The sequence below is a fragment of the Zea mays genome, chromosome 6 (genome assembly GCF_902167145.1).
Source record: "Zea mays cultivar B73 chromosome 6, Zm-B73-REFERENCE-NAM-5.0, whole genome shotgun sequence".
NCBI lineage: Eukaryota > Viridiplantae > Streptophyta > Magnoliopsida > Poales > Poaceae > Zea > Zea mays.
Genome location: NC_050101.1, coordinates 124,158,511 through 124,183,444, shown reverse-complemented (window position 1 = coordinate 124,183,444; position 24,934 = coordinate 124,158,511). Strand labels below are relative to the sequence as shown.

The window sequence follows — 24,934 nt, the reverse complement described above, 5'->3', positions numbered from 1 at the left end:
GTTTGTATGCCAAATTTATGTTGATGATATTATATTTGGGTCTACTAACAAATCTACTTGTGAAGAGTTTAGTAGGATAATGGTTCAAAAATTCGAGATGTCAATGATGGGGGAGTTGAAGTATTTCTTAGGATTTCAAGTCAAGCAACTCCAAGAGGGTACCTTCATTAGCCAAACAAAGTACATTCAAGACATTCTTACCAAGTTTGGAATGAAGGATGCCAAGCCCATCAAGACACCCATGGGAACCAATGGGCATCTCGACCTCGACACGGAAGGTAAATCCATAGATCAAAAGGTATACCGGTCGATGATAGGATCTTTACTCTATTTATGTGCATCTCGACCGGACATTATGCTTTCCATATGCATGTGTGCAAGATTCCAAGCCGATCCTAAGGAAGTTCACCTTAGGGCCGTGAAACGAATCTTGAGATATTTAGTTCATACTCCTAAGTTTGGCCTTTGGTACCCCAAGGGATCCACATTTGATTTAATTGGTTATTTCGATGCTGATTGGGCAGGGTGTAAAATTGATAGAAAGAGCACATTAGGGACTTGTTAGTTCTTGGTAAGATCCCTGGTGTCTTGGGCCTCTAAGAAACAAAATTCTGTAGCTCTTTCTACCGCCAAAGCCGAGTACATTGCCGCAGGCCATTATTGCGCGCAATTGCTTTGGATGAGGCAGACCCTTAGGGACTATGGTTACAAATTGACCAAAGTTCCTCTCCTATGTGATAATGAGAGTGCAATCCGCATGGCGGATAATCCCGTTGAGCACAGCCGCACTAAACACATAGCCATTCGGTATCACTTTTTGAGGGATCACCAACAAAGGGGGATATCAAAATTGCTTATGTTAGCACCAAAGAACAATTAGCTGATATCTTTACCAAGCCATTAGATGAGAAAACATTTACCAAACTTAGGCATGAGCTAAACATTCTTGATTCTAGGAATTTTGATTGATATTTTGCACACATAGCTCATTTATATACCTTTGATCATCTCTTTCATGTGCTATGACTAATGTGTTTTTCAAGTGTATTTCATGATAAGTCATAGATTGAAAGGGAAATGGAGTTTTTCGGCGAAGACAAGGCTTCCACTCCACTCCACGAATTACTCATCCTTCGCCGTCACTCCGCATCGCTCTTCACTTTGGTATAATCTTCACTCATATATTATTTACCAAAGGGGGAGAAAGTTCGGCAAGGGCTTATCTTTCACTCACAAGTATCCGTTTTTGGTGATTCATGCCAAAGGGGGAGAAAATATTAGCCCAAAGCAAAAGGACCGCACCACCACCAATTTCAAAAAATTGTAATCTTTCAATTTGTATTAAAGAAGTTTTTCAATTGATATCTTATTTTTGATATAATTTCAAAATTAGTATGACCCCTTTCAAAATTAGTATCTAAAACCCTCTTGAACACTAAGAGGAGAATTTCATTGAGGGGGAGTTTTATTTAATCAAAGGAAAAGCATTTGAAACAGGAGGAGAAATTCTTGAAATCTTATTCATTTACCTTTGACTATTTTGCAAAAGACTTTGAAAGGAATTTCCAAAAAAAATTTGCAAAAATAAAACAAGTGGTGCAAGCGTGGTCCAAAATGTTAAAATTAGAAGAAAGCATCCATGCATATCTCATAAAATGAATATTGGTTTAATTCCAAGTAACCTTTGCACTTACCTTATGCAAACTAGTTCAATTCTGCACTTATATATTTGCTTTGGTTTGTGTTGGCATCAATCACCAAAAAGCGGGAGATTGAAAGGGAAATAGGCTTACACCTTTTCCTAAATGATTTTGGTGGTTAAATTACCCAACACAAATAATTGGACTAACTAGTTTGCTCTAGATTATGAGTTCTACAGGTGCCAAAGGTTCAACACAAACCAATAAAAAGTCCAAGAAAGGGTTCAAATAAAAGAGCAAAAGACAACCGAAGGCTGCCCGAGTCTGGCGCACCGGACTGTCCTGTGTGCCACCGGACAGTGTCTGGTGCACCAGGGAGATCAACTCCAAACTTGCCACCTTCGGAAATTCTGGGCGCCACTCCGCTATAGTTCACCGGACTGTCCGGTGTAGCACCAGACTGTCCGGTGTGCCAAGCGGAGTAACAGCTACAGCGCCAACGGTCGTCTGCAAAAGTGTACAGTGCGTGAACAGTACGCGGACAGCGCGCGCATAAGTCAGAGCAGACGCAGATAGCGCACCGGACAGTGAACAGGACCTATCTGGTGCACCACCGGACTGTCCGGTAGCCCACATGTCAGAAGCTCCAACGGTCGAACCCTAACTGTCGGGTGACGTGGCTGGCGCACTGGACAGTGTCCGATGGTGCACCGGACTGTCCGGTGCGCCATACGACAGCAGCCTTCCCCAACGGCCATTTTGGTGGTTGGGGCTATAAATACCCCCCAACCACCACACTTCAATGCATCCAAGTTTTCAGCCATCAAACCTCATACAAGAGCTCTAGACTTCATTCCAAGACACAAACAAAGAGATCAAATCCTCTCCCAAGTCCGGAATCACTCTAAACAAATTAGTGACTAGAGAGAGACTTTTGTGTTCTTTTGAGCTCTTGCGCTTGGATTGCTTTTCTTATTCCTCTATTCTTGTTTCCAACTCACTTGTAATCAAAGCAAGAGACACCAAGTTGTGGTGGTCCTTGTAGTGGACTAAGTGTCTCATTTGATTAAGAAGAGAAGCTCACTCGGTCTAAGTGACCGTTTGAGAGAGGGAAAGGGTTGAAAGAGACCCGGTCTTTGTGACCACCTCAACGAGGAGTAGGTTTGCAAGAACCGAACCTCGGTAAAACAAATCACCGTGTCATCCGCCTTATTTGCTTGTGATTTATTTTTTTCCCCTCTCTTTCGGACTCGAATTTAATTCTAACGCTAACCCCGGCTTGTAGTGTGTGCTTAAGTTTGTAAATTTCTGATTTGCCTATTCACCCCCATCTAGGCGACTTTCACTATTGCATGTGGGATAGTGCGGCAATAAATTAATAATACATGCATAGTTCGTTTGCTTATCGGGCTGTGGGCACCACAGTTTGTACCTTTTTACATATTGATCACATAGTCATGGCCGAAGAAGATGCAATCTTAAACGGCATTTATGCATTAGAATTCTATTAAATGACTATAATGTTTAAGTTGAAAGAACTGGTGATTTTCATCGAGCTAGAGTTCTTATTTCGGGAAAAAGGCAACTTATGAAATCTATTGTTCCTCAAAAAAACGCTAGTAGTATAAATGCTTTTGGTTCATTACCTCCACCAAAAGGTAGGGGCATGTATTGAACACTAAATCTGGCAACACTGGTACTACTGGATGGTCAGTGGGCAAGCCTGGACGGTCTGGCCCTCGGATAGCCCGACTTGTTAGCTTGGACCGTCTCAAATTAGATTAGTTCGAGCGAGAGTGTTGATTTGTTGTGAGATCTTTTTCGTTTCTTGCAGTATTTTGTTGGACTTCGCTTAGAATAAGGTCCAGACTCCCTCTCCCGTAAATATAAAGGGGTACGGTCGATTGAGACACATAATCCAATCAAACAATCTATTTACATTACTTATCTTCATGCCTTAGATCTAGATATGGCATAGCTCTAGTAGTAGTTCTCCAATATGAATATTCATCTCTCTTTGGCTCTACGTCATCTAGAGGTGCTTTGGCTGGCCTGTCGACTCTAAGGCAACCCCAAGATCCTTTATCCGTGATGGGGAGACGAGATATGTGTTCTTTTCTACCATCACGGATAGTCCAATGACCTATGGTAGACTGTACGGTGACCTACCACGGATGGTCCGGTAACCTATCGCGGAAAGTCACACTAGCCAACAGAGAAAGTCCCCAAGGTTCTGCGCATGGCGCATAGGTCCTAGAAATAGTTAGTGTTTGGCAAAAAGACACCAACAATAAGAAAGTGTATTTCGAAGTGCCAAGTATTTCAAAATAAGTAAATAAATAAAGTATAAAGAATGCCAGCATTTAGAGATACTGGTTCACAATTTAACTGCTACTGCGTTTCTTCCTTTTTTTAAGAAAAAGCGTACCTGCTTGTACATTCCGGTTGCGTGCAGATTCAAAGATTTCGTGCATACAGCTCTAGCACGCACGGAATGCTGACTGCAGTGGATAGCTCCATTTGCTACTCGATCTGACATAGAGTACAAAATCTGCCGCAGTGGAGAGCTGTATGGGCGACTCCATTTTAGCGTAGATACTCAGGAACGGCAAAACTAGCGTGGTACGGATTCAACTCTACGCAGCCACAAGCCAGCCGCTGCGACGTGTAGCCTGCAGGGGCAGCACAACTGAAAAGGCCGCCCAATGTAAAAGCGTGACGTGTATGAACGTGAAATAAAAAATGATATAATATATGGTAGTTGGTATAGGGTTGAGATATGGAGTAAATATAACTGCGGAGAATTATGGTATAGAGTAGAGAACCTTACTGATAAGGATAAAATATTTTTTTAGAGTAGAAATTTAGAGTTGTATGAGTGCGGATAGCCTTGCGCAGCAGCAAACTGCAAACCAGCAACGCATCAGCCGAGCCAAGCGGCAGATCGTTTTCAGGCGGCGTGACGCGCTCACGCCTGTCTCCTTGCCCCCTTCGGTCCTCCCTCCTCCCGGCGAGCTCCTCTACCACGGGTGTACCAACCAACCACCAGTCCACCAAGCGCGCGGGCGCCATCAGGTAGACCGGCCCCTGCGTTAGACCCAACCCAACCCTAGCTACCGTGACGCTCGATCGGCTTCGGGTTAGTTTGCGGAGGAGGCGTGGAGGTGGACCGCCTGTGCCGTGAGGCTGAGTCATGGAAGTGCCGCCACTGCCAACGGCGTCGGAAGGGGAGCGCCGAAGCGTAGCGACGGGGTCGTGCCTCCCCAGGCTGGTCTCCGGCGTCCTCTCGGGGGCCCTCACCGGCATCTTCGCCGTTGGTAAGCGCGCCCCCGCGCCCCCATAGCGTTGACAGCACCTTGTGTTGCTTCTGTGTTTTGGTTTGCGTGCTCTGTTTTTTTTTTCTTTGACGCGGATTTGGTTTGCCTGTGGCAGCTGGAGGCCTGACGGGGGCGTTCACCGGCGCATTGGCCGGCCGAGCTTCCGACAGCGGCGTCCTCCGGGGAGCCGGCCTGGGGGCCTTTGCGGGGGCGGTACTATCCATCGAGGTTCTCGAGGCTTCGCGCGCCTACTGGAGCGCGGACCGATCGAGCCCGCAGAGCACGTCCTCCATGGTCCGTGAGCTACTTCTTCAATTCGTCAGGCATGATTGTTATGCAAATCAATTAGCAGAGTGTAACTGTCTTGCCTTAGCTAGAGAAATTCCGTCTTAATTAGAAAGTTTTTATATGCTAGTATTATTAGTTCCTTACTACCTTGAGCCCGGAATTATATTTTGCAACGCCATTGTTTTCAGTGGTTCATGGGGGCCGCGAATTTAAGAAAAATTACCTGCAGGGGGATTTCATAGAACAGCTCCTTCATGCTCGATTTGTGCAAGACCAGTATGAGCCATCGGCATATATGGCCTATCGTTGGCAGGTCAGTTAATTGTCTTAGTTACCATGGGTCCTCTTTGACAGAAAACACATAAATATATTCTTAAAATTTTTGAAGCTTATGAAATTTTGCAAGTATTTTTAATGCTATAATACACATGTAACTTATATTCTCTTAAACTAAATAATTTCATGTTATTGATTTTTCGTAGTTTTAAGGTTTCACTCAATGACATTGATCGGAGTAGTAGATATTTTCCAACAGGTTGGCATTGCCGACAATGATGATATGTTTGATGTCCTTGAAGATGTTTTATCCGAAGGGCTCTCACAAGATACTCTAAAGAAGTTGCCACATCATGTGGTTCCTGCACCAATTGGTGAAAGCTTGTCTTGCGCTATTTGCCTGCAGGTACTAATGTCACATTAGATATTTGTTTAGTGGAAAGCTAACCTGCCTTGAAATCTTAGTTCTCTGGGCAGTTGGGTTGTTTTGTGTTCATAAATTAATATGATGTGCATATGGCATTTCCTTTTGGAGGTTGGCAGTTGATTAATCATGGGGAAAGTGTGATTTCACACCCATTACTTATAACATGACTGAAACTAAGATGGTGGGAGTTGAATCAGGAGTGCCCATCACTCCAGCTCATAGATTGATTATACTTTACTCGAGTGATCACTTTTGTCCACCTACTGGTTGCTTGCCTTACATTCCGAAGACCTTTAAATTTTAGGGCAAGTTATCTTAAATGTCATGCAATTTGATGGATCCTGGTTAGATCACATAGCTCAAACTACGTGCTTGCGAGCAGTATATGGAACAAAATTGATATGTCACATTTGACTGAGAGGTCTTTAGTATATAACTTTGACCACCATTATCTTCTAGAATATATTTTTAAAATCTTTCAAAATTATGAAGTTTTGCAAATATTTTCCAAGTAAAATGTATGCATATATCTTGCATGTGTCCGATCTAAATAATTTATAAGCTATTGTCGTACACAACTTATTTTGATGACCGGAAGAAGTATTGAAGTATCCACGTTTTGTTTTGCAATATGTATCTGATGCTATACTTAGCATTTTTTCTACTTCTTGAAATGACATGCTTCGGTTAGGATTCTTTTGGTGCTGATGTAGAAAAGGCATTTCTACCGTTTTCATTAAACTTTATGTGGAAGTCTTGACAGTTTGCCTTCTCCCAGGATGTTATTAGCGGAGAGACAGCGAGGAAGTTGCCAAAGTGCTCTCACACCTTCCATCAGCCTTGTGTGGACAGATGGTTCATTGACCATGGTTCATGCCCAGTATGTAGACAGGATGTGTAGGTAGATCATGATCGATTCTGGGTTATCATGCCTTTGTAAAGTTGCTACCCTCGTCATATAGAAGAAAATACAGTACGTAGCATGTAAAAAGTCCTGCACTTGTTCCTATTATGAAAAATGGTTTACACATCAGTAATTGAGTTCCATGTTTTCTCTTTTTACTCGGTTTGCGTATATAAATCTGGGACTGACATCTAGTCATGAGACTATTTAGATCGGCTAAAATTAATTGTTAGCCAGAGCTAAAATTACGTAGCTAAAAATTAGCCAGTTAACTCATCTTTGGATCCTTTATCAATGAATGTTGGAATCCATGGGTAATAGATGCATACATCGCTATATATATCACTTAGACATGTTCAAACGTCGGGTTCGGATCGGGTCAAGGTCTGGTCGTGGGATATTTATTACGGCTCGCTCGTACACAATCCGTGCCTAATGTCGGGTCGGGACTTAGACCTGTTCAAACGTCGGGTTCGGATCGGGTCAGGGTCTGGTCGTGGGCTATTTATTACGGCTCGTACCCAATCCGTGCCTAATGTCGGGTCGGGTCGGACCGTGTCTCCCTGTCGGGTTTTTTGGCTTTAGGTCGGGTTTTTTCGGATTAGGTCAAAATTCATGGTCCGTACCCGATCTGTGAATTATTGTGTGTCAAAAATTATGGTCTGTACTCGTCCGTTGCATTGATCGGGTTGGATCGTATCGAGTTTTTTTTTGGCAGGTCGGGTCAGGTGGCCCATAATCAGGTCTAATATCATTAGCAAGATCTGGGTTTTATTTGCATTTAATATTGTTGTGAGCCATAAAGTTTGTTTATAAAAAATTATAGGGCATACCATAAAGCGGCCCAAATTGTACCTCTAGATCAATGCCCTATCCTCAACATCCTCAACCTTTTCTTTCATAGTAATATAATTTATTACCTAAAATACATGATTTAGGGATTAACTGTTGTAGCTCGATTTATTTTTAGTGCCCTAAATACTTTAAATAATGTAGTATTTTAATTTTTTGGGCACTATTTTGAGGCACTTTGTTGGAGACACTTTTTGTGCTTAGGGGATGGACAAAACACACCTAACTAAATCATCTCACACTCATAATCTCTACTAAATCGACCAAATAAATTGCACTCAGACTTACCACACCATTAAAACCAATGGTTCAGATCGTTGGATAACTTCATCTCCCTTGCCCACTTAAATCTATTGGACAATATTATTTGGATCTTTCCTCCCCCTCTCCCTCCCCCGTGACCTGTCACCCTCAGCCCCCCCTCCCCCGTGTTCCTGTCGTCTGCTTCCCCTCACTTGCGTCGCTGTCGCGCCGTAGTCGCTACTGTCAACCCCTCCTCTTTTTAGGATCATAGTGTTACCACGAGCTATATGCTAGTCTTCAAAACGTCCCAGGCCATGTGGGGGGGCTATTTTTAGTGGGCATTTCATAAGAGTTTCATTCTCATTATACGGCATACCACATAGTCAAACACGATGACATGGCACAATTTAATGAAGAGAGATATGAGAGAGTTTCATGGGAATAAAACTCAATATACACTGTGAAAGGGAATTAGGCTTACACCTAGTCCCTAATTAATTTTGGTGGTTGAATTGCCCAACACAAATAATTGGACATCCAGGCGGGCCCGGAAGACAGAAGCTCCAACGGTCGGAATCCAACGGCATTGGTGACGTGGCTGGCGCACCGGACATGTCCGGTGTACACCGGACTATCCGGTGCACCATACGACAGACAGCCTCCACCAACGGTCATGTTTGGTGGTTGGGGCTATAAATACCCCAACCACCCCACCATTCATTGTATCCAAGTTTTCCACTTCTCAACCACTTACAAGAGCTAGGCATTCAATTCTAGACACACCAAAGAGATCAAATCCTCTCCAATTCCACACAAGGCTTTAGTGATTAGCGAGAGAGATTTGTCGTGTTCTTTTGAGCTCTTGCGCTTGGATTGCTTTTTTTTCTCACTTGTTCTTGTGATCAAAACTCCATTGTAATCAAGGCAAGAGGCACCAATTGTGTGGTGGCCCTTGCGGGGAAGTTTTGTTCCCGGCTTTGATTTGAGAAGAGAAGCTCACTCGGTCGGAGGGACCGTTTGAGAGAGGGAAAGGGTTGAAAGAGACCCGGTCTTTGTGACCACCTCAACGGGGAGTAGGTTTGCGAGAACCGAACCTCGGTAAAACAAATCCTTGTGTCACACTCCTTATTTTCTTGAGATTTGTTTTCCACCCTCTCTCGCGGACTCGGTTTTTATTTCTAACGCTAACCCGGCTTGTAGTTGTGTTTATATTTGTAAATTTCAGTTTCGCCCTATTCACCCCCCTCTAGGCGACTATCAATTGGTATCAAAGCCCGGTTCTTCATTAGAGCCTAACCGCTCGAAGTGATGTCGGGAGATCACGCCAAGAAGGAGATGGAGACCGGCGAAAAGCCCACTACAAGTCACGGGAGCACTTCATCGGAAGAGTCCCGCACCAAGAGGAAGGAGAAGAAAGACTCCTCCAAAGGGAAGGAGAAGAAGAAGGACTCCTCCAAAGGAAAGGAGAAGAGATCTTCTTCACACAAAGAGAAGAAGGAGAATTCTTCTTCCCACAAGCCGCAACGGAGTGGGGACAAGAAAAAGAGGATGAGGAAAGTGGTCTACTACGAGACCGATTCTTCATCAACCTCCACCTCCGGCTCCGACGCGGCGTCCGTCACTTCTAAACGCCAAGAGCGTAAGAAGTATAGTAAGATTCCCCTACGCTACCCTCGCATTTCTAAACATGCACCTTTACTTTCCGTCCCATTAGGCAAACCACCAACTTTTGATGGTGAAGATTATGCTAGGTGGAGTGATTTAATGCGATTTCATCTAATTTCACTCCACAAAAGTATATGGGATGTTGTTGAGTTTGGTGCACAGGTACCATCCATAGGGGATGAAGACTATGATGAGGATGAGGTGGCCCAAATCGAGCACTTCAATTCTCAAGCAACAACAATACTCCTCGCCTCTCTAAGTAGAGAAGAGTATAACAAAGTGCAAGGGTTGAAGAGCGCCAAGGAGGTTTGGGATGTGCTCAAAACCGCACACGAAGGAGATGAGCTCACAAAAATCACCAAGCGGGAGACGATCGAAGGGGAGCTCGGTCGGTTCCGACTTCGCAAAGGGGAGGAGCCACAAAACATGTACAACCGGCTCAAGACCTTGGTGAATCAAGTGCGCAACCTCGGGAGCAAGAAATGGGATGACCACGAAATGGTTAAGGTTATTCTAAGATCTCTTATTTTTCTTAACCCTACTCAAGTACAATTAATTCGTGGCAACCCAAGATATATACTAATGACCCCCGAGGAAGTAATCGGGAATTTTGTGAGTTTTGAGTGCATGATCGAAGGCTCGAGGAAGATCAACGAGCTTGATGATCCCTCCACATCCGAAGCTCAACCCGTCGCATTCAAAGCGACGAAGGAAAAGAAGGAGGAGTCTACACCAAGTAGACAACCAATCGACGCCTCCAAACTCGACAATGAGGAAATGGCACTCGTCATCAAGAGCTTCCGCCAAATCCTCAAACAAAGGAGGGGGAAAGACTACAAACCCCGCTCCAAGAAGGTTTGCTACAAGTGTGGTAAGCCCGGTCACTTTATTGCTAAATGTCCATTATCAAGTGACAGTGACAGGGATTACGATAAGAGGGGCAAGAGGAGAGAAAAGAAGAGGTACTACAAGAAGAGGGGCGGCGATGCCCACGTGTGCCGCGAGTGGGACTCCAACGAGAGCTCCACCGACTCCTCCGACGACGAGGACGCCGCCAACATCGCCGTCACCAAGGGACTCCTTTTCCCCAACGTCGGCCACAAGTGCCTCATGGCAAAGGACGGCAAAAAGAAGGTTAAATCTAAATCCTCCACTAGATATGAATCCTCTAGTGATGATAATGCTAGTGATGAGGAAGATAATTTACGTACCCTTTTTGCCAACCTTAACATGGAACAAAAGGAAAAATTAAATGAATTAATTAGTGCTATCCATGAGAAGGATGATCTCTTGGACTCTCAAGAGGACTTCCTAATCAAGGAAAATAAAAAACATGTTAAGATTAAAAATGCTTATGCTCTTGAAATTGAGAAATGTGAAAAATTATCTAGTGAGCTAAGAACTTGCCATGAGACAATAGACAACCTTAGAAATGAAAATGCTAATTTGTTAGCTAAGGTTGATTCTCATGTTTGTAATGTTTCAATTACCAATTCTAGAAATAATAATAATGATTTACTTGCTAGGATTGAAGAATTGAACATTTCTCTTGCTAGCCTTAGGATTGAAAATGAAAAATTGCTTGCTAAGGCTAAAGATTGTGATGTTTGCAATGCTACTATTTCCAACCTTAGAACTAAGAATGACATGTTACATGCTAAGGTCGTAGAATTAAAATCTTGCAAACCCTCTACATCTATCGTTGAGCATGTATCTATCTGTACTAGATGTAGAGATGTTGATATCAATGCTATTCATGATCACATGTCTTTAATTAAACAACAAAATGATCATATAGCAAAATTAGATGCTAAAATTGCCGAGCATAACTTAGAAAATGAAAAATTTAAATTTGCTAGAAGTATGCTCTATAGTGGGAGACGCCCTGGCATCAAGGATGGCATTGGTTTCCAAAGGGGAGACAATGTCAAACTTAGTGCCCCTCCTAAAAGATTGTCTAATTTTGTAAAGGGCAAGGCTCCCATGCCTCAGGATAACGAGGGTTACATTTTGTACCTTGTCGGTTATCCCGAGAGCAAGATTAGGAGAATTCACTCTAGGAAGTCTCACTCTGGCCCAAATCATGCTTTTATGTATAAGGGTGAGACATCTAGTTCTAGGCAACCAACCCGTGCTAAGTTGCCTAAGAAGAGAACTCCTAATGCATCAAATGATCATGACATTTCATTTAAGACTTTTGATGCATCATATGTTTTGACTAACAAATCCGGCAAAGTAGTTGCCAAGTTTGTTGGGGGCAAACACAAGGGATCAAAGACTTGTGTTTGGGTACCCAAAGTTCTTGTTTCTAATGCCAAAGGACCCAAAACCGTTTGGGTACCTAAAGTCAAGAACTAAAATTGTTTTGTAGGTTTATGCATCCGGGGGCTCAAGTTGGATACTCGACAGCGGGTGCACAAACCATATGACAGGGGAGAAGAAGATGTTCTCCTCCTACGAGAAAAACCAAGATCCCCAACGAGCTATCACATTCGGGGATGGAAATCAAGGTTTGGTCAAAGGTCTTGGTAAAATAGCTATATCTCCTGACCATTCTATTTCCAATGTTTTTCTTGTAGATTCATTAGATTACAATTTGCTTTCTGTATCTCAATTATGCAAAATGGGCTACAACTGTCTTTTCACTGATGTAGGTGTCACTGTCTTTAGAAGAAGTGATGATTCAATAGCATTTAAGGGAGTGTTAGAGGGTCAGCTATACTTGGTAGATTTTGATAGAGCTGAACTCGACACTTGCTTAATTGCTAAGGCTAACATGGGCTGGCTCTGGCATCGTCGACTAGCACATGTTGGGATGAAGAATCTTCACAAGCTTCTAAAGGGAGAACACATTTTAGGACTAACAAATGTTCATTTTGAGAAAGACAGGGTTTGTAGCGCATGTCAAGCAGGAAAGCAAGTTGGTGCCCATCATCCACACAAGAACATCATGACGACCGACAGGCCGCTTGAGCTACTCCACATGGATCTATTCGGCCCAATTGCTTACATAAGCATCGGCGGGAGTAAGTATTGTCTTGTAATAGTGGATGATTATTCTCGCTTCACTTGGGTGTTCTTTTTACAGGAAAAATCTCAAACCCAAGAGACCTTAAAGGGATTCTTGAGACGGGCTCAAAATGAGTTAAGGATCAAGAAGATTAGAAGCGACAACGGAACGGAGTTCAAGAACTCTCAAATTGAAGGCTTCCTTGAGGAGGAGGGCATCAAGCATGAGTTCTCTTCTCCCTACACGCCACAACAAAATGGTGTAGTGGAGAGAAAGAATCGAACTCTATTAGACATGGCAAGAACCATGCTTGATGAGTACAAGACTTCGGATCGGTTTTGGGCCGAGGCGGTCAACACCGCCTGCTACGCCATCAACCGATTGTATCTACATCGAATCCTCAAGAAGACATCCTATGAACTCCTAACCGGTAAAAAGCCCAATATTTCATATTTTAGAGTCTTTGGTAGCAAATGTTTTATTCTTGTTAAGAGAGGTAGAAAATCTAAATTTGCTCCTAAGACTGTAGAAGGCTTTTTACTAGGATATGATTCAAACACAAGGGCATATAGAGTCTTTAACAAGTCCACTGGACAAGTTGAAGTTTCTTGTGACGTTGTGTTTGATGAGACTAACGGCTCTCAAGTAGAGCAAGTTGATCTTGATGAGATAGGTAATGAAGAGGCTCCGTGCATCGCGCTAAGGAACATGTCCATTGGGGATGTGTGTCCTAAGGAATCCAAAGAGCCTCCAAATACACAAGATCAACCATCCTCCTCCATGCAAGCATCTCCACCGACTCAAAATGAGGATGAAGCTCAAGTTGATGAAGTAGAAGATCAAGCAAATGAGCCACCTCAAGATGATAGCAATGATCAAGGGGGAGATGCAAATGAGGAAGACAAGGAGGATGAAGAACCAAGGCCGCCACACCCAAGAGTCCACCAAGCAATCCAACGAGATCACCCCGTTGACACCATCCTCGGCGACATTCATAAGGGTGTAACTACTAGATCTCGTATTGCACATTTTTGTGAGCATTACTCGTTTGTTTTCTCTATTGAGCCACACAGGGTAGAGGAAGCACTCCAAGATTCAGATTGGGTGGTGGCGATGCAAGAGGAGCTCAACAACTTCACTAGGAATGAGGTATGGCATTTAGTTCCACGTCCTAATCAAAATGTTGTAGGAACCAAATGGGTCTTCCGCAACAAGCAAGATGAGCATGGTGTGGTGACAAGGAACAAAGCTCGACTTGTGGCCAAGGGATACTCCCAAGTCGAAGGTTTGGATTTCGGTGAAACCTATGCACCCGTAGCTAGGCTTGAGTCAATTCGCATATTATTGGCCTATGCTACTTACCATGGCTTTAAGCTTTATCAAATGGACGTGAAAAGTGCCTTCCTCAATGGACCAATCAAGGAAGAGGTCTATGTTGAGCAACCTCCCGGCTTTGAAGATAGTGAGTACCCTAACCATGTTTATAAACTCTCTAAGGCGCTTTATGGGCTCAAGCAAGCCCCAAGAGCATGGTATGAATGCCTTAGAGATTTTCTTATTGCAAATGGATTCAAAGTCGGAAAGACCGATCCTACTTTATTCACTAAAACTCTTGAAAATGACTTGTTTGTATGCCAAATTTATGTTGATGATATTATATTTGGGTCTACTAACGAGTCTACATGTGAAGAGTTTAGTAGGATCATGACACAAAAGTTCGAGATGTATATGATGGGGGAGTTGAAGTATTTCTTAGAATTTCAAGTGAAGCAACTCCAAGAAGGCACCTTCCTAAGCCAAACAAAGTACACTCAAGACATTCTAAACAAGTTTGGGATGAAGGATGCCAAGCCCATCAAGACACCCATGGGAACCAATGGGCATCTCGACCTCGACACGGGAGGTAAGTCCGTGGATCAAAAGGTATACCGGTCGATGATAGGTTCTTTACTCTATTTATGTGCATCTCGACCGGATATTATGCTTTCCGTATGCATGTGTGCAAGATTCCAAGCCGACCCTAAGGAAGCTCACCTTACGACCGTAAAACGAATCTTGAGATATTTGGCTTATACTCCTAAGTTTGGGCTTTGGTATCCTAGGGGATACACATTTGAGTTGATTGGTTATTCGGATGCCGATTGGGCGGGGTGCAAAATCAATAGGAAGAGCACATCGGGGACTTGCCAGTTCTTGGGAAGATCCTTGGTGTCTTGGGCTTCAAAGAAGCAAAATTCGGTCGCTCTTTCCACCGCCGAAGCCGAGTACATCGCCGCAGGCCATTGTTGCGCGCAATTGCTTTGGATGAGGCAAACCCTGCGGGACTACGGTTACAAATTAACCAAAGTCCCTTTGCTATGTGATAATGAGAGTGCAATCAAGATGGCGGATAATCCCGTCGAGCATAGCCGCACTAAACACATAGCCATTCGGTATCACCTTTTTAAGGGATCACCAACAAAAGGGAGATATCGAGATTTCTTACATTAACACTAAAGATCAATTAGCTGATATCTTTACCAAGCCTCTTGATGAACAAACTTTTAACAAACTTAGGCATGAGCTCAATATTCTTGATTCGCGCAATTTCTTTTGCTAACTTGCTCACATAGCTCATTTATATACCTTTGATCATGTCTCTTTCATATGCTATGACTAATGTGTTTTTCAAGTCTATTTTAAACCAAGTCATAGGTGTCTTGAAAGGGAATTGGAGTCTTCGGCGAAGACAAAGGCTTCCACTCCGTAACTCATCCTTCGCCGTCGCTCCGAGCCACTCTCCATCTTTGGGGGAGAGAGCAAAAGGACTTCGTCTTTGGTATAATCTTAACTCATTTATTTATGACCAAAGGGGAAGAAAAGCACTTAAAGGGCTCTAATGATTCCGTTTTTGGCGATTCATGCCAAAGGGGGAGAAAGTATGAGCCCAAAGCAAAAGGACAGCACCACCACCAATTTCAAAAACTTAGTTTTTCAAAGAGTATTTTCAATTGGTATCCTATTGTGTTCAAAAGGGGGAGAAAGTAGTATTTCAAAAATGATATATCAAAACTCTCTTGAACACTAAGAGGAGGATCTCATTTAGGGGGGGGTTTGCAAAATCTTATTCATTTACCTTTGACTCTTTGCAAAAGACCTTTGAAAAGAATTTACAAAAGAGTTTGCAAAAACAAAACATGTGGTGCAAGCGTGGTCCAAAATGTTAAAAACGAAGAAACGATCCATGCATATCTTGTAAGTATTTACATTGGCTCAATTCCAAGCAACCTTTGCACTTACATTATGCAAACTAGTTCAATTATGCACTTCTACTTTTGCTTTGGTTTGTGTTGGCATCAATCACCAAAAAGGGGGAGATTGAAAGGGAATTAGGCTTACACCTAGTCCCTAATTAATTTTGGTGGTTGAATTGCCCAACACAAATAATTGGACATCCAGGCGGGCCCAGAAGACAGAAGCTCCAACGGTCGGAATCCAACGACATTGGTGACGTGGCTGGCGCACCGGACATGTCCGGTGTACACCGGACTGTCCGGTGCACCATACGACAGACAGCCTCTACCAACGGTCATGTTTGGTGGTTGAGGCTATAAATACCCCAACCACCCCACCATTCATTGTATCCAAGTTTTCCACTTCTCAACCACTTACAAGAGCTAGGCATTCAATTCTAGACACACCAAAGAGATCAAATCCTCTCCAATTCCACACAAGGCTTTAGTGATTAGCGAGAGAGATTTGTCGTGTTCTTTTGAGCTCTTGCGCTTGGATTGCTTTTTTTTCTCACTTGTTCTTGTGATCAAAACTCCATTGTAATCAAGGCAAGAGGCACCAATTGTGTGGTGGCCCTTGCGGGGAAGTTTTGTTCCCGGCTTTGATTGGAGAAGAGAAGCTCACTCGGTCGGAGGGACCGTTTGAGAGAGGGAAAGGGTTGAAAGAGACCCGGTCTTTGTGACCACCTCAACGGGGAGTAGGTTTGCGAGAACCGAACCTCGGTAAAACAAATCCTTGTGTCACACTCCTTATTTGCTTGAGATTTGTTTTCCACCCTCTCTCGCGGACTCGGTTTTTATTTCTAACGCTAACCCGGCTTGTAGTTGTGTTTATATTTGTAAATTTCAGTTTCGCCCTATTCACCCCCCTCTAGGCGACTATCACACTGTTTTATAGATAAATGTTGACATAGCATCTTGAAAATAGTGCCTGAAACTGTACATTGAGAATGGCCTTAGGGGCTTAGTATAGTGAGTGCCATGAGGATTATGAGGGGCACTGAACGTGGGGCCCCGATTCATTTGATCCAAAACTATCGAACCAGCGGTTTCTACGTGGGAAAATCATACTTCTCAATCTCCGAGCTCATGGGGATGAAAACAAGTAGAAAATCCAATTTCGTCAATTTGAGAACTTTTTTTGTTTCAGTTGCTGACTCCTGCCAGCCAAAAGTCATGCTAAAATTAACAGCTCATCTATTGAGCTAAATTCTAAAGCACGTTCACATGCTGAGAAAAGCTTTAGCTTATAAGGAAATACACTAAAAACTAAAGCACATCGACCCGACTCGACACAAGTTGAATATAGACCATGGTAAATGATCTACGACCTGACCCGACGTTTGAACATGTCTATTTGCTAGAAAAAAGATAGCTTTTAAGCCAAAAGGTGCATCGGAAATAAAGCAGCTGAAACAAAAGCTTATGAGAGATGAACCGAGCTTAGAGAGTTAGAGCATCTTCAAGAGATTTCCAGAAAATGACTCTTAAGAATCAGTTTTAAGGGCATCTAAAAAATTAGTGGGATTAGATTTTAACACTTTCTTTATCAGATCCCTTAAAGCAGTAGATTGTTTCTAGGAGCCTAAAAACCTCTTCATTTATAGTTACAAATAAAGGAATTTTAAAGGCTATAAAAAAGTTAAGAACACTTTAGAGGAAATAGGAACTATTGGAGACACGTTTTTGTGTTTTTTTCGACTTCTTATGAGCTCTTGGAGATGCTCTTAGCGGCTATCAAGTTTAGGGGAGATGAACCGAGATTAGTGGTTGGGTGATGATGATGGTATGGGCTGTCAGGCCAAAAAATAGGCAGACAGAACAGGCCAGCCATATTGGAGCCAACAGATTTACTTTGTTTTATCGTGATTGGGTGAGCACACAAACAGTGGAATTTCACTTAACAAGCATAATAAGCAGCACAGATTGCACAAAAAAAATCGACATAATCCAGCCATCGTATTGGTTCAAGACATGCCACAGTTCTAAAAAAATATTTCTGACGCATTACAAGAGACTGTTCAAAATTCGTTTCATACTGATAACGTACTCAGACAACCTAACGCACACTGTAGAAATAGCTGGCCCAACACATCCTCAAGCTATTTTCGCTCTAGAGAAGTCCATCTCCGGATATTTCTGACGATTACACGCGAACTGATCAAAATTTTTGTTTCATACTAATAACGCACTCAGACAACCAATGCACACTGGTAGAAATAACTGGCCGAACACATCCTCAAGCTATTTTCGCTCTAGAGAAGTCTATCTCCAGATATTTCTGACGCATTACATGCAAACTGATCAAAAAATGTTTCATACTAATAACGCATTCAGACAAACGGCCAAACACATCCTCAATCTAATTTCGCTCTAGAGAAGTCCATCTCCGGGTGCTGCCACGGCAAAAGAAAAAAGAAAAAAAGGAATGAATCAGATGCAAGAAATAGGATGGCAAGCCAACCTACATACAAATATCAGAACTGAAAGATGATCATTACTTTTTCAAGCAACTTACCTCAGACATGAACTTCTTGAGAATTTCTTGCTTTTGCATTTCATCACTTGTTGGAAGGCCCATCTGCTTCTGGCGCTGGTCAAACTACAAACCAAATAAAGGATTTAGCTAGTTCCAAGCCACAGCAGAACTCAGTTGTGTGTCAGATTATGTGTCTTACCATCATCTTTTCCACGGTTTGTCTAGTCTCAGGATCCAAATCAGAGAGTTTACTGTTCTCAGGTTCCACCTTTTGGGTATCAACTTCAGGATCACCCTTTATAACAGACTTCCACCATTCCATTTGGTCATGCTTTGTAAGCAATATGGACAGGGTTCTCCCATCCTCTACAAAACGTTACCATTAGGCAACCATACATCAGTCACTAAGGGGCTTAGGATTAAAGAAAAGCAAGCTCATATGCCTGCTCAGCAGCTACAGATTCAGCCATACAAAATAGTGCGTCCAAGCAGGCTGAAAGCCTGAAACCCAGTGACTTACCTATGCTCCAGAAGCAGTCATCAACCTTAACTGGCTTATAGAGCTCGCCCTGGTAATAAAAAAAGTAATAAGAGTAAGTTGAGCCCACAATATGTATTTTATAACAACACATTCGGTTCACGAGAAACATTGTCGTCCCATACGAGATGGAATTTGTTGCTGTAGCTACTTACATCAATGATAGGTGGCTGGCCCTTCAGACCAACCTTCAGATGGTTCTTCTTTAAATCAAATACCACAAATCTTGATTTTGTTCCTTGAGGAACAGGAATGGTGATGTTAACCTCTGGCAACTGTTGAGTCCACGAGTACTTCTCCAAGTCAAGACCATTGCCAGCATTTGGTTCTGTTTATTAGGAAAGAAACAAAAATATATTATATTAGGAGGTCCCAAAAAATGCAGTAGAAATTGGATCTGAAGAAACTCTCATTGAGATGCAATAATAAAATAAAAGGGCACCATGTAAGCAATTTCAACCTATATATGTCTCCCTTATAATTCAGCAAAAACCCAAGCCTCAACAAACAACTACAGCAGTGAAAGAACTTTTGTCAGACTGCAATAGACATTGGACCATGGATAATTTACTGTGAGGTCAACTAGAAGCAAATAAAGGGCAAATGAATGTAGTTTCCCCCCTAACAGGGCTGTTATAAGTTCAAGCATTTTTCCTACTAATACCAATAATGGAATGCAGTTCGAAAATACCAAATGGTGTAAGGATGCACTCTAGAGTGTTATTAGATAATTAAATCAAACCACATAAGTTGATCAGAGGATCAACCCAAATCAAGCCACATCAGAGCATCAACCCCCAATCTTCCGTGTAGATTACCAATTACCAAGACTGTTCTTATCTTAACTCCACAAGCCTAATCACCAGAATATGCAACATACAGCTTATGGAATCACACCTAGCAGTTAGCACAAAATCCCTAAAACGCAGTAGCAATATAACGATTTCAAAACAGGCAGCAAGGGAATAGAGCACTCACGTCTCACGTTGGCTTCCTCCTTCTTATCCACCTCCATGCTGTCCTTCTCCACCGTGCTCTCTGGCTTCTCCTCTGCCGTCGCCATTACCGCCTCCTTGGCAGCCCTCTGCGCCTCGGCCTCCGCCTTCCTCTCGTCCTCCTCCGCCTTCCTCTTGGCCTCCGCCTCCCTGGTCACCCTCTCCTCGGCTTCGATCTGCGCCCTGACGGCCGCCGCCATCGCGGTGACCTTGCTCACCGCCGAAGGGTCGCGGAACAGGCCGGACCTGCGGTGGGCGACATCCATAGCCGCCTGTAGGAAGGGGAGCGCGCCGCCGCTCCTCTCCAACGCCGCCACGAGGGCCACCTCGACGCCGTGGCCGGCCGCCAGCTGCTGCTCCGGTGCCTCGTCGTCCTTGAAGTCGGAGATGATCGCCATGGAGCGATCAACCGATCAGGCAACCTAGGGTTTGTTGAGTGATGCTTCTAGATAGATCCCAGATTTTTGCGAGGGTTTTTGTTGAGGAGGAAACGTGGCTTTGGTCCTTTTCGATTATGAGGCGCAGAGGGCAGTTCAGCGGAGCGACCTTTTTTTAGGGCCGGTTTATTTACCCATGGATTATATAATCTGGATTATTTTTGGAGGATTATATAATCTGGATTATATAATCAGAGTAGTCATGTTTGTTTACCCAAATTATTTAAGTTGTTAATAGGATTCTTTTGTATGAGTAAGACAAGAATGCCCTCTATATTTGTACTAGGTTAAAACTCATATATGAGATGAACAATGTAACAAATGTTTCTGAGTATTCATAATTTATTACATAAATAATTTGAAAAAAATAATTCAATTGACATTGACAAATATTGCATTAGCAATATTATCACGGAAGGCATTCATGTCACCTTCTTCATTCCCAAATTGACTAGTACTAGGCTGAGATGATGGCATTGGCATATAATCTTCATCTTCATTACAACGATCAAATTCTTTATCTGCCAAAGAACTGTCACGAATAAAATTATGAAGAGCCATACATGCATGTATTATTTTGGATTGTTTGGCCATAGGATAACTGGGTAGGTGTAACAGAATTTTCCACTTCATCTTCAAAACACCAAATGAGCGTTCAATCACATTACGCAGAGATGAATGCAAATAGTTAAATGTCTCCTTTTTTCCGCTAGGTCGGGGACCCGCTCGATACTCAGGTAAATGATATTTTGTTCCTTTGTATGGTGCTAGATATCCAGATCGATTAGGGTATCCTGAGTCAACAAGATAATATTTACCTAAAAATACACCGACATATGAGAGTAGACCATAATAATTTATAAATTGAAATTATATAATAAACAATATGATACCTGGTGGAGGATGTGGAAAAATAGTGGCATATTTTGTTAGAGCATTATTGAACACCCTCATGTCATGTGCAGAACCCGGCCATCCCGCAACAATAAAAGTGAACCTCATGTCGAAATCACATATGGTCAGTACATTTTGGGTGGGATATCCATGTCGACCAACATGTTGAACCAATTTAGAGGATGGCACAACTACCCTTATATGAGTTCCATCAATTGCACCAATACAATCATTGAAATGAGGGTGAAATCGGTCGCCTAGTAATCTTTCATGGACAGTAGTAAATTGAGGATCTCTTGGCTTCACAATATCTTTTGATAGGAGAAATATGCAATTCAACACTTCTGAGAACTTTCTACTAATAGTTTCTTTTGACCTCTGAAATCTATTTTTTACTTGAACGACAGAAAGTTCTAGTATTCATGGATGACCAATCCGCCTTGTCATATTTCTCCTTCTATACGAAAATATATGTACAAGCATATCACATATGAAGATTATAAATGTCTACAAATTAGCAATGGCCATGTGTTAGAAAATTACTCACCGAATTATTTGCAGTAATTTCAGCTTCAACTTCAATTGGTTCATCATCTTCCCGACCTTGAGCATTTAAATCGATGTCAATACCAACACTTCGTCCACCACGAATGCTCCTTCCGGCACTCCTACTATCGCGTATCACACAACTAGTGCCACGACCGGCACTACGCCCTGCCAGTGTAAATCCTGCGCCACGACGACCTGCCGTCATGGAACCACGTACCATGGTTGGTCTGCCTCGTACAGGTGTCGTAACATCACCAACTCCTGATTCAATGTCTGCTGGTTCGGACGTAGGATCCATCACAATACACCTGTAGATAGAGTAGCATTGTAGCAATTAGATGGTCGCACTCTGGATCTCGGTAGGACAGATGCAGAGAAAAATTAGGCGCCCCAGCTGATCTGCGGCGGGATAGTGGATGAAAGGAACACAGAGAACACAACCATTCACAGAGCACTGCGCTAATAACTGGAACAAATCGAAACGTACAGGAAAGAATACAAGATGAGGATCGAACGCCGGATTCCGTCTCCGTCAGGACGCTGGCGACCCTCTCGTCGACGTCCCGCGCTTTGAGTTCGCCGTCCAGGCAATGAGGCTCCGGTGGTGGACGGTCTCCCTCTCCCCGAACGTCTTCCAGGACCACGACGGCGCAGACCAAGCCGCTGTCTCCGCCGCCGCCGCCGCCGCCTCTGGCCAAGAGCTTCGTGGTGGTGAAGTCGTCGCGGGACCCGCGGAGTCTTCTGACGCGCGGCGCCTCGGCACCTCGGCACGGCGCGGCACCTGCTGCGCGCGGGACGCTGGCGCGCGGGATGCCGGCGCGCGGGACGCGGCGGGGGCTAGGCGGCGGGATCCTGTTGGGCGGCGAGATCCTGTTGGGCGGCGGGCTTCTCCGATGCGACAGGAGCAAAAACGATTCGGTGGATTATAATGGCAATGGTGGGTAATTTCTAGGAAACTTGAAAGCGTAGTGGGGAAGTGAGAAAAAATAATCTGAAATAAGCACCTCCTCACTTGCTTATGGATTATCATAATCCAAGGGGTTAGATTATATAATCTGGGCAAATAAGCTGGACTGTTTGTTTGCCTCTTAGGATTATTTAATCCAGATTATATAATCTGGGGGTAAACAAACAGGCCCTTAAGCTTGATGACAGATACTCTTCTCTCTAAATTTAACTGTGTTATTTTATTCAAAAAAATCGTAATTATTATCATTTTATAATTATTATTAATTTTAGTTATGATAATTTAGCATATAATATATTTTAAGTCAAATTATTTATTTTTTCAACAAAATAAATAAGATGAGACGGTTAAATTTGATAAAAAAAGTTAAATAAATTATAAATTGGAACATGAGAGTATATTAAAGAACCAGTTTTTCTGATTTCACGGTTTGTTATGATCCCCCATTTTTAAATAATAAAAATATTAAAATTATACATAAATTGGATTTTCGAACATAGTTCTTGACTTTAAACCCATATTTTTTATGTTTTATAAATAAAACTCGTAACGTGCACTTTGCTAGTCTTAGTATACACGAGTATCTTGGTTCTACTGTTTTCACGGTCTTCCTTGTTCCCCTACATTTAAATGATAAAAAATTAAAATTATACATAAATGGAGATTCAAACCATGGTTATTATCTCCAAACCTACATTAACACCCACCTAAGCTACATAACACAAATGTTTTATGTTTCATACCATATACTCAAACTAAATGAAAACTGTAATAATGTATGAGCACTTTGCTAGTGGACTATTGAAATGGAAATGTGTCCTTGGGCCATTTCTATAATGTTTTGGTTTAGATGTTCAACACACGTTGTTTTGACTTATATGAGGTCAGAGTTAAAGACAAGCAAATTAGAGAAACAAATGTATGATTCTAGCACTTAGTAATTTGTTTTTGGTACTGACTATGTTCTATTAAGTGCTAGGAATCTTCTCAAATCCAAAGAAATTAAATTGAAGAAGTTTGGCTACATGTCACACCCGGTTTTGGAAGGTAAACCAAATATTAACCATGTACATGCCAGGATCAGAAATTCACGTACAAAGCGATTACATAAATGTAACACCCTAAATTTGGGAGTATAAAATTTCTTTTCTAATATCCACCAAATTCAGGTGTTATTCTCTCCCTTACCGTTTTTATTCTCTTTTATTCTAAATAATGGAGAGTTATTTTATATAAGTTGTAAGCCTAGTAAAATAGAACCCTAAAGGTACTTTGGTTGTTGCATCATGTTGGAGTACATTTCCACTTTGGTGGAGGAGTGAATTTGTGAAGCATGTATTTAATAAGGAAATAAGTAAGAAATGGAGAAATAGAAAGCCCCCCAAGCCCCCTCGGCCCAGGCGCGACCTGCTTCTCCCCCCCCCCCCCCCCCCGCGTCCCTCCCGCGCGCAGCGCGCGGACGGTTACGCCGCCGCCACCCCCTGGTGGGGCCCACCCATCAACCCCACCCCTCCCCAAACCCGCCTCCCTCTCTCTCTCCTCTACCCCGCGCACGTCTCTCTCTCCCACCTCTCCAAGACGCCCTCGCCGCCCCTCGACGTCGTCCGCCTTCGCCCTTCCCGCGGTGAGCCTCGTTCCCCTCTTCTTCCCCCTCCCTCACCCTCTTCTTTCCCGGCTCGGCGGCCCCCTCCTGCGCGACGCTCCCGCTCGACCCCCTCCCTTCCCCGCCGGCCCGGCCGTGGTGCGGTCCTCGGCCATGGCGCGGCTCCGGCGTGGTGCGCGGCGCGTCCTCCCCCACTCCGAGCCCCTCTCCCTCCTTGCACGCGACGCCATGGCGCAGTCCGCCCTGCGCGCGTGCCCCAGCGCGGTTCGCCGAGCCCGCGACATGGCGCGGCTTCGGCGCAGCCGTGGCGCTCGCGCCCCCGCCCCGGCACGGCGGCCCCCTGCTGCCCTGGCGTGCTCGCGGCCCCTCCCGTGCATCTGCGGCACGCAGCGCGACCATGGCTCTCGGCTAGCGCGCGGCCCGCGGCTCTCGCGCGCGGCATGCGCGTCTGCGGCGGCTGGGCCCCGGCGCGACCCCGCTGCCTACGCGCGGCGTGCCCGACGCAGCTTGCCCGCAGCGTGCGCACAGCTCGTTCGCGGCGCGCTCAGCGCGGCCAGCTCGTGGTGTCCCTGGCCCCA

General features: G+C 43.7%; 2 protein-coding genes across 2 annotated transcripts; one reads left to right on the top strand and one right to left on the bottom strand.

Annotated features, from left to right (window-relative positions):
* Positions 1-4,585: 4,585 nt before the first annotated feature.
* Positions 4,586-6,980, top strand: LOC100382173 (putative RING zinc finger domain superfamily protein). Its single transcript, NM_001174933.1, has 5 exons — positions 4,586-4,957; positions 5,073-5,251; positions 5,475-5,558; positions 5,781-5,927; positions 6,727-6,980. Exons 1-5 carry the CDS (start codon positions 4,834-4,836, stop codon positions 6,847-6,849), a joined length of 657 nt encoding a protein of 218 aa, NP_001168404.1. The 5' UTR covers positions 4,586-4,833; the 3' UTR covers positions 6,850-6,980.
* A 10,878-nt stretch (positions 6,981-17,858) lies between these two features.
* LOC100273219 (putative HSP20-like chaperone domain family protein) lies at positions 17,859-20,375 on the bottom strand. Its single transcript, NM_001147661.1, has 6 exons — positions 19,890-20,375; positions 19,067-19,239; positions 18,894-18,942; positions 18,573-18,739; positions 18,413-18,496; positions 17,859-18,290 (listed from the first exon to the last, which is right to left on the bottom strand). The coding sequence occupies exons 1-6, from the start codon at positions 20,302-20,304 to the stop codon at positions 18,252-18,254; spliced, it is 927 nt and encodes a 308-aa protein (NP_001141133.1). The 5' UTR covers positions 20,305-20,375; the 3' UTR covers positions 17,859-18,251.
* Between the last annotated feature and the right edge of the window lie 4,559 nt (positions 20,376-24,934).